The sequence below is a fragment of the Canis lupus genome, chromosome 12 (assembly GCF_048164855.1).
Source record: "Canis lupus baileyi chromosome 12, mCanLup2.hap1, whole genome shotgun sequence".
NCBI classification, from domain to species: domain Eukaryota; kingdom Metazoa; phylum Chordata; class Mammalia; order Carnivora; family Canidae; genus Canis; species Canis lupus.
The window spans coordinates 11,413,001-11,423,272 of NC_132849.1; the positions used below are offsets into that span (position 1 = coordinate 11,413,001).

The 10,272-nt window shown below is 44.1% G+C and overlaps 1 protein-coding gene across 1 annotated transcript in view; it reads right to left on the reverse strand.

The window, feature by feature from the left end:
• The window catches only part of MAB21L3 (mab-21 like 3), a 53,653-nt gene extending 43,695 nt beyond the window's left edge, over positions 1-9,958 (reverse strand). The window contains exons 1-3 of the mRNA XM_072769644.1: positions 9,885-9,958; positions 8,107-8,173; positions 5,890-6,008 (exon numbers count right to left, since the gene is read on the reverse strand). Of these exons, the coding sequence (XP_072625745.1) occupies positions 5,890-5,922 (33 nt within the window). The 5' untranslated portion in view covers positions 5,923-6,008; positions 8,107-8,173; positions 9,885-9,958. The remainder of the gene's footprint in view (positions 1-5,889; positions 6,009-8,106; positions 8,174-9,884) is intronic.
• Positions 9,959-10,272: the final 314 nt, after the last annotated feature.

Sequence of the window (10,272 nt, forward strand, 5' to 3'; positions counted from 1 at the left end):
CACAAGAAGAAATTTGGAAGAAACTCAAATACGTGGAGGTTAAAGAGCTTCCTGCTAAAAGATGAAAGGGTCAACCAGGAAATTAGAGAAGAATTAAAAAGATTCATGGAAACTAATGAGAATGAAGATACAACTGTTCAAAATCTTTGGGATAAAGTAAAAGCAGTCCTAAGAGGGAAATACATCACAATACAAGCATCCTTCAAAAAATTGGAAAAAACTCAAATACACAAGCTAACCTTGCACCTAAAGGTACTGGAGAAAGAACAGCAAATAAAGCCTATACCAAGCAGAAGAAGAGCTAATAAAGATTCAAGCAGAACTCAATGAAATAGAGACCAGAAGAACTGTGGAACAGATCAACAAAACCAGGAGTTTGTTCTTTGAAAAAATTAATAAGATAGATAAACCATTAGCCAGCCTTATTAAAAGCAAAAGAGAAAAGACTCAAATTAATAAAATCACGACTGAAAAAGGAGAGATCACAACCAATACCAAGAAAATACAAACGATTTTAAAAACATATTATGAGCAGCTATATGCCAATAAAGTAGGAAATCTAGAAGAAATGGACGCATTTCTGGAAAACTGCAAACTGCCAAAACTGGAACAGGAAGATATAGAAAACCTGAACAGGCTGATAACCAGGGAGGAAATTGAAGCAGTCATCAAAAACCTTCCACAACACAAAAGTCCAGGGCCAGATGGCTTCCCAGGGTAATTCTATCAAACGTTTAAAGAAGAAACCATACCTATTCTACTAAAGCTGTTTCGAAAGATAGAAAGGGATGGAGTACTTCCAAATTCGTTCTATGAGGCCAGCATCACCTTAATTCCAAAACCAGACAAAGACCCCACCAAAAAGGAGAATTATAGACCAATATCCCTGATGAACACAGATGCAAAAATTCTCAACAAGATACTAGCCAATAGGATCCAATAGTACATTAAGAAGATTATTCACCATGACGAAGTGGGATTTTTCAGAGAGTTGGAACAAATCATCTTAAGATTTGTGTGGAATCAGAAAAGACCCCGAATAGCCAGGGGAATATTGAAAAAGAAAACCAGAGCTGGGGGCATCACAATGCCGGATTTCAAGTTGTACTACAGAGCTGTGATCATCAAGACAGTGTGGTCCTGGCACAAAAACAGACACACAGATCAATGGAACAGAATAGAGGATCCAGAAATGGGCCTTCAACTCTATGGTCAACTAATATTCGACAAGGCAGGAAAGACTACTGGAAAAAGGACATCTAAGAAATAGGCAGGGCAGCCCAGGTGGCTCAGTGGTTTAGCGCTGCCTTCAGCCCAGGCCTGATCCTGGAGACCCAAGGTCAAGTCCCATGTCGGGCTCCCTGCATGGAGCCTGCTTCTTCCTCTGCCTGTGTCTCTGCCTCTCTCTCTCTCTCTCTCTCTCTCTCTCTGTCTCTCATGAATAAATAAATAGAATCTTTAAAAAAATAAAATAAATAAAAAATAAATAGGCAAAGGATCTGAATATACATTTCAACAAAGACATACAAATAAGTCAATAAGCACATGAAAAGATGCTCAACATTATTAATCAATAGGAATATGCAAATCAAGACCACAATGAGATGCTTTTTCATATCTACTAGGATGGCTTTAATGAAAAAGACAGACAATAACAAGTAGGATGTGAAGATAGAACTCTCATACACTGCTGGTGGGAGTGTGACATGGTGCAACCACACTTGGAAACAATTTTGCAATACCTAAAAAATGTATTTATTTATTTTTAAATTTTAGTAATGTCTACCCCCAACATGGGACTCAAACTCAAAACCCTGAGGACAAGTCACATGCTCTTCTGACAAAACCACCCAGGCAGTACTTCAAAAATGTAGAGTTAGAGGGGTGCCTGGATGGCTCTGTCGATTAGTATCTGCCTTCAGCTTAGGTCACAATATTAGGGTCCTGGGATCAATCCCCACATTGGCTCCCTACTCTGGGGGGAGCCTGTTTCTCCCTTTCCCTCTGCCTGTTGCTCCCCTTGCTTGTGCTCCATCAAATAAATAAATAAAATCTTTTAAAAATTTAAAGTTGTCATATATCCCACAATTCCATTCCTATATATATATCCAAGATAAGTGAAAACTTAATGTTCACATAAAAATTTGTCCATGAATGCTCATAGCTGCATTATTCATAATAGCCAACAAGGACAAACAACCCAATTATTCACTGACTGATAAATGAATAAATAAAATGTGGTATATTATTTTTAATGGATAAAAATTGGCAATGGCAAAGTGGAATATTATTTGGCAATGAAAATGAATTAAATGCTGTCACATACATGCTCCAATATGAAAGAACCTTGAAAACCCACTAGGGGAAAGAAGCCAGATACAAAAGGAGTCATGGAGTATCTATAATTAAGCAAATCCATACAGACAGAAAGTAAATTAGTAATTGGCAGTGGATGGGGCAGGCAGGAATGGGGAGTGATTGATAATGGGTACAATGTTTCTTTTAAGGGTGATGAAAATATTCTGGAATTAGTGGTGATGATTACATACTTCGTGAATATGCTTTAAAAAACCCCTTCTGAATCCTACATTTTTAAAGAGTGGAATTTATGGCATGTGAATTGTATCTCAATCAAAAAATAAAATCTGGAAACATAACAATTTTCCTAAAGCATTCTCTGTATGCTTCCTACTAACCTACAGGACACTAGTTATCAAAACTGGATTGTAATTAATGATACATTTGTCTTCCTCCTCAATCAATCTTATAAGATCCTTGAAGGTAGAATTTCTCAGAAAGACTGTTTTCCCAGGGTCCAGCATAATGCCTAGCAGAAAGTTGGCTTAAGTCAATATTTTAAGAAAATTTATGTGCATATATTTGCAATATAAGGTACTTAAGAGACTGGAAGCAGTTTGTTGTTGCTGGAGAAAGGAGGAAAGTGAGAAGATTTGAGACCCTAGAAGTCAGTAGTGTTCAGGTAATGGCTGAGCCTAACGTGAAGACGCAAATGAATTTTGTCCTATAGATAATGGGGAACAATGGAGAGTTTTTAAGTTTGTGAGTAAAATAACATCTGTATCTATAAATAAATCCCCCTGATGGTAGTAAGAAAGGTGATAGCAGAACAGAGATAATTAAGTTTTAAGGACCCTGAAGGACAGCCCACTTCCAATCAAATGGCAAAATAAGCCCAGGCATCAAAATCACTCCTCTACGTTCACCCCCAAATCAACTGAAATGGCCAATGAGAAAAGAAAATATGTTTGTTTTCAGATTCACATTGAAACTAAGGAGTGATACTATTGATATGTCAAAAACTACAGATAGACACCAATGGGAAGACACCAAGAACCAATTCCCTGCATTGATAGGGTAAGGCTCGATATGTTATAGTATAGTAGGTAAGTATAGGTTCTTCCAAAACCTTTTAATATTCCCTAATTTGGAAGGAGAAAGTAGGATACTGAGCAAAGGAGAGAGGCTTCACCTCTCTGGTTCCCAGTTCCCAGCTATTGCTTTGGAAGCCCCTAGATGAGAGGAAGCCAAACCAGACACTGATCCTTTTAAAGCCAAGAGAATATCCTACAAGGAATCTAAATATAGCCACATGACCAACTGTGATGGCAGTCAAGATAAGCAGAAAATGAAATTCATCAAACCAGACCCTGGTTCAGAGCCTTCACCCGGCCTGGAGGAGACAAAGTTCCCTTGCTGGAATACCATGCAGCTCCATTTGTTACCCCTCCCAAAAGTCATGGTACAGTGAATTAGTAGGTAAACTTTGATTAGCCATCTCCCAAAGTTAAAATCCAGGGAGCAAAATTCTAATACTATCCAGGTGAGGGGATCCAATAAGGATCCAACGAATTTGCTGGAAAGCATCATGACTAGATTTGACCCTTTGGTTCATTGGTGAGCTAAAAATGAACAAAGAATTGTGCAAATATTATACAATATAAAAACATGAAGGAAAAGCATCATTCAAGACATGGAGAATGAGAATACTTATGGGAGGATTTACTATAAATCTTTTACATAAATCTTCTTTATGAAGATTTAGGAGATCCCTGGGTGGCTCAGCAGTTTAGCACCTGCCTTTGGCCCAAGGCATGATTCTGGAGTCCTGGGATCGAGTCCCACATCAGGCTCCCTGCATGGAGCATGCTTCTCCCTCTGCCTGTGTCTGCCTCTCTCTCTGTGTGTGTCTCTCCTGAATAAATAAAATCTTTTTTTAAAAAAATAAATAAGGGATCCCTGGGTGGCGCAGCGGTTTGGCGCCTGCCTTTGGCCCAGGGCGCGATCCTGGAAACCCGGGATCGAATCCCACATCGGGCTCCTGGTGCATGGAGCCTGCTTCTCCCTCTGCCTATGTCTCTGCCTCTCTCTCTCTCTCTCTCTGTGACTATCATAAATAAATAAAAATTTTTTAAAAATTTAAAAAAAATAAAATAAAAAAAGAAATAAGATTTAGAAAGTTTCTGTTTTCATGGTGTGTACAAAATTCAAGAAAATGTAGAATTGATTAATGAATGATGATCTTCAAAAGCAACAAAGAGGGATCTGTCTAAACTGAGTTAAAGGAGTATAAGAAATATAACAATTACCAGAAGTGAATTTAAAACAGAATTAAAAATAGAAAGAGAAGAATCTGTGTTCCTGAAAGTCAAATTAATCATGTGAACAAGTTTGAAAAATCTCTACTATAATAGCAAAGAAGAAAGACAAAAATATTAAAATGATGAGAAAGTGATGGATATGAAGGAAAGAAGATGGAAACCCAATGCAGAAAACTGGTGTACCTTCAGAAGAGATCAGAGTACAACAGAATCAATAATTAAATAAAAAATGGAAGCCTTCATCCAGTGAAACAATACCTGAATCCAGGGAGGGAATAAAAGACTCGTGTGTTCCCTACAATGTAAGTGAAGAGCCAAGATTATTTAGACATGCCCAAGCAACCCTTTTTTTTTTTTTTTAAGATTTTATTTATTCATTCATGAGAGACACAAAGAGAGAGGCAGAAACACAGGCAGAGAGAGAAGTAGGCTCCCCTCCCCACAGGGAGCCTGATGTGGGACTGGATCCCAGAACCCCGGATCACAACCTGCACCAAAGGTAGCCGTTTAAGCCACTGAGCCGCCCAGGCATCCCACACCCAAGCAAAGCTTTATAATTTAAATGATAAGCAAAGAATTCTACCAACCAGGATGGATAAAAAAACAACCTAAAAAGGAGCAAAAAGTGAATTGGTTTTTATGATTTAAATTCAGATCTTACTCAGAGCACACTCTTCCTGAGTGTGGAGGCAGAGAAAATTAAGGCCATTCCACTTTAAGTTCAGCATTAGCACAAGTACAACCATCCCAGGCCCCTGTGAATAAGAGCTGAAGTTTACGTTATGCAGTTACAGGAAGAAAACAGCTTACAGCTTAATGCCCTGGAAAGCCCCATATTAGAATAAGAACAGAGCCCAAGCCAGGGGCAGGAAGCCCCTAATAGAATGAGAGCAGAGCTCAAAGCTCTTGAAAGCCCCATATCAGAAGGTAAACAGAACTTGAGAAATTCCTCCACCCCTTCTGGAGGTCCCCTAGACCAGCCCTTAAAACTAAGCTGAAACCCACTTCAGGGTCCAAGTCTCTGCTCCGCTGTGTCGGGTATACTTGGACCCAAGCTCGAGCTTGTAAATAAACCCTCTTGTGTTTGCATCGGTGTCAGCTCCTCGGTGGTTTCTTGGATTCACAATCTTGGGCACAACATTTGGGGGCTTGTCCGGGATCCAAGAAACCCCCAGGACCCCATCCGGAGGGTTTCACGCGTGGTGAGTGCACTCAACTTTTCCCACCTTTTGCGCGCATATTTTCTGAGAGCTCTAAACTGTACTTTTACCTGTAGGAATTCCAATCTGTATTGGGTCGGCATTGGCTTAGGCGGATGCGCTGGCGGGCCATCGACCGGGGGTCTTGAGGAGACGTCCCTTGCCCCCGCCTGGAGGACGGGGTCCTCGTCTGTAAGGAGGAAGGAGGTCCTCATCTGTAAGGAGGGCCGGCTGCCAGCCCTTCGGGTTACTGTGTCTGTTTTGTCTCCACGGCCGCACTGGAACGTTTGTCTGTGTTACTATGTCCTTGTTAACTGTGTGCATTTGTCTGTGTTACTGTGTCTTTGTTAACTGTCATAACTGTTTACATAAGAAGAGGGAGATTTCAAATTTTTTGCATATCAGAATGGCCAACCTTTGATGTGGAAAGGCCCCAAGAAGGAACTTCCCACCTACCTATTATCCTACAGGTTAAGGCCATGATCCTCAGGGACAAACCGGACGGCCACCCTGACCTGGTGCCCAACATCCTGGCCTGGCAGGACATGATCCAGAATTCCCCTCCTTGGCTAAAACCCTTTTTACCCCCCAAAGCGCACAACTCGGCTGAAGGTAAGGAGAGACTCGGGTCCACGGCCAGACTCTAGGGGCAGGTCTCCAGGCTGCCGCGTGCGAGCCTACCAATCTAGCCAAGGTGTATGATGTGAGACAGGGCAAGGATGAGAGTCCAGCAGCCTTCTTAGAGAGAGTCATAAAGAGTACATCGCTGTGAACCCAGAAGCCCCGGAAACAAAGGCCGCAATTATCATGGCTTTTGTAAACCAGGCCGCTCCGGACATTAAAAAGAAATTGCAAAGAGTAGAGAGACTAGGAGAGAAGAGCTTGCAGGACTTAGTAATAGTAGCAAAAGAGTCTGTAATAATAGAAAGAGTCCGGAAGAGCAACAAACCAAACTAAGTGACTGGGAGACCCGAAACCTGGCCAAGATCCTGCTGGCCACAACCATAGACGACCCACAGGAAAGACAGAGGCACCTCAAGAAGCTGGCTTCAGGGACAGGTAAGGAGGATGGCCCTGGTCCCCGTCGGGAGTGCCCTAAGCTGAACAAAAACCAATGTGCTTATTGCAAAGAAGAGGGCCACTGGGTGAAAAACTGCCCTAACAAAAGATCTAAGGCCCCTGCCAAGATCTTGCAAATGGAGAACTTGGGACGATTAGGGGATTCGGGGTTCGGTACCCCTCCCCGAGCCCAGGGTAACTCTTAAAGTGGAGGGGCAACCTGTTGAATTCCTAGTGGACCCTGGGGCACAACATTCGGTTTTATTATAGCCCCAAGGGAAATTGGCAAACAAGACTTCATGGGTGCAAGGGGCCACGGGCACCAAACAGTATTCATGGACTACCCGAAGAACTGTGGCTCTCGGCACGGGCCGGGTATCCCACTCCTTCATGGTCATCCCTGAGTGTCCCTACCCGTTGTTAGGTTGGGATTTGCTCACCAAGATGGGGGCACAAATTTGCTTCCACCCCGAAGGGGCAAAAGTCCTAAACTAGGGCGGGCACCCTATTCAGGTGCTTGTCCTGAGTTTAGAAGACAAATCTCTCTCCACCCTCAGCCCCAATGACTGACACTGACCGTTGGCTGCAGGAATTTCCCCAAGCATGGGCAGAAGCTGGGGGAACTGGGCTGGCCCGGCACCGACTGGCCACATACATAGAACTAAAGACGGGGGCAGACCCTGTCAGGGGCTGCCAATACCCCATGCCTCTCATCTCCCTAACCCAGACTGGGACCCCCGTCTGCATGACTGTCAAGAAATTTTGGCACAGGTGCACGGAATCAGAGCTGATCTCCAGGACCAGCCACTGCCGAACGCGGACACCACCTGGTACATGGACGGCAGCAGTTTCATCCAAGAAGGAATCAGATATGTGGGGGCAGCTGTAACCATGGAAATGGAGACCTGATCAGGGGCACCAACCCTGCGACCCTGCCTGACACCCCCAACTATACTGATGCGGACTTACAGTGGATCAAATGCTTGCCTATGACCCAGTGCTTGCATGGCTGGGAGAGGGCCACAGACTCCAGCACCATCCTGCCAGAGGAACTAGGACGGCGAGCCCTATCCCAAATGCATCGGAGCACTCACATGGGGACACGGAAGATGGAAGACCTCATACAACATGCAAAGATCACTATTAAAGACTCTCGAGCAAAGATCGAGCAGATTGTGGTGAGCTGCCACGCATGCCAGTTAACTAATGCCACCGCCCATGGATCTTACCTGGGCACCCGGCTCCGAGGGGACCGCCCAGGAGCCTACTGGGAAGTGGACTTCACTGAGGTAAAACCTGGAAAATACGGATACAGGTATTTACTAGTGTTTGTAGATACTTTTTCAGGATGGACAGAGGCATTTCCCACCAAACATGAAACGGCACAGACTGTGACCAAGAAACTGCTGGAAGACATCTTACCGAGGTATGGTCTTCCTGTTAAAATTGGATCAGACAACGGCCCAGGATTCGTCTCAGGGAGTGGCACAAATACTTGGGGCAGATTGGAAATTACATTGTGTGTATAGGCCCCAGAGCTCAGGACAGGTAGAGAGGACGAACAGAACATTAAAGGAGATCTTAACTAAATTAGCCCTGGAGACTGGCGGGGACTGGGTGACTCTCCTCCCCTTCGCCCTATATAGGGTGAGGAATTCCCCATATAAGATGGGACTGACTCCCTACGAGATCATGTTTGGTCTTCCTCCACCTATTATCCCCAATTTAAAACCTGAGGTGCTTGCTGAATTTGATGATCACCAACTTCTTTTCTCCCTCCAAATGTTACAACGAACCCATGAGCAGGTGTGGCCTAAGCTGAAGGCCCTCTACGAGACTGGGCCACCCCCGGGCCCCCATCGATATCGGCCAGGTGACTGGGTGTACGTGTGGAGATACAAACACCAGACATTTCAACCTCGCCAGAAGGGACCTTACATCGTGATCCTGACCACTCCCACCACTCTCAAGGTCGACGGGATTACTCCCTGGGTCCACTACACCTACGTCCGTCCAGCCAGCTGACCCACACGCCGTTCTCAAGGACTTTGTTCCAGAATGGAAAAGTCAACTGGACAAGGACAATCCCCTAAAGCTAAGACTGCACCGTTCTCACTTATTTCCCACCTCCAAGACTCCCTAGTCTGAGGTTGTCCTTCAAAATAGAAGGGGATTAGATTTAGTCTTCTTACAACAAAGGGTGGGGGTGGGGTATGTGCTGCCTTAAGCGCAGGATGTTGCTTCTCCACTGAAATGAAAATGGGAGCGAGAACAGCAACAAGGTTGGTTGGAATCCTGGTTTAATCATTCCCCCTGGCTCACTCTGAGAGCAACCTGGACCCAGGATTGGGTCCTTCCTTAGGTTCCTCTGAGAGGGGGAAATGTGGAGGCCAAGAAAATTAAGGCCATTCCACTTTAAGTTCATTGTTAGCACAAGTACAACCATCCCAGGCCCCTGTGAATAAGAGCTGAAGTTTACGTTATTCAGTTACAGGAAGAAAACAGCTTACAGCTTAACGCCCTGAAAAGCCCCATATTAGAATAAGAACAGAGCCCAAGCCAGGGGCAGGAAGCCCCTAATAGAATGAGAGCAGAGCTCAAAGCTCTTGAAAGCCCCATATCAGAAGGTAAACAGAACTTGAGAAATTCCTCCACCCCTTCTGGAGGTCCCCTAGACCAGCCCTTAAAACTAAGCTGAAACCCACTTCAGGGTCCAAGTCCCTGCTCCGCTGTGTCGGGTATACTTGGACCCAAGCTCGAGCTTGTAAATAAACCCTCTTGTGTTTGCATCGGTGTCGGCTCCTTGGTGGTTTCTCGGATTCGCAATCTTGGGCACAACACTGAGCACATCCAAAGAATCCTCAAGGATCATTCTCTCTCCCCTGTGGCCCAGATCTTGGTGCAACCAGGGATCCTGGCTTCATCTCCCCAGGTCCCTGGTAGAGGTTTAGATGAAACAACACACACACACACACACACCCTTCCCAATGACCTCTCTCACACTTACCCCTCCAAGCTGGGTCCAAAAGGGGAAGAACGAAGATCTGTTGAGCAGGGCTAGAGGAAGTGATTTTTAAAAAATCCTTCCACCCCTCCCACCCCACCTGGAGGCTATTTCCTCCTCCCAACCTCCTCCCCCAGAAAAATGGGTGGGGGAGAAAAGGGAGGCAGCTTCCAGGCATTCTTCTATGGGAAATGCAGATCTTCAAGTACAATAAAGAAGAGGGAAATAGCTTTACAAAAATTTTATCTCCTCAGCTACATGATTAGTTGGCAAATAAAGTGGATCAGATGAAGATATGTTTTCTTGAAACATTTTTTATCAATGACATTTTTGGAAAAAATATGGCACTATGAGAGTTCACCTTTTTTTGTTGTTTTTTAAAAATGTGTGT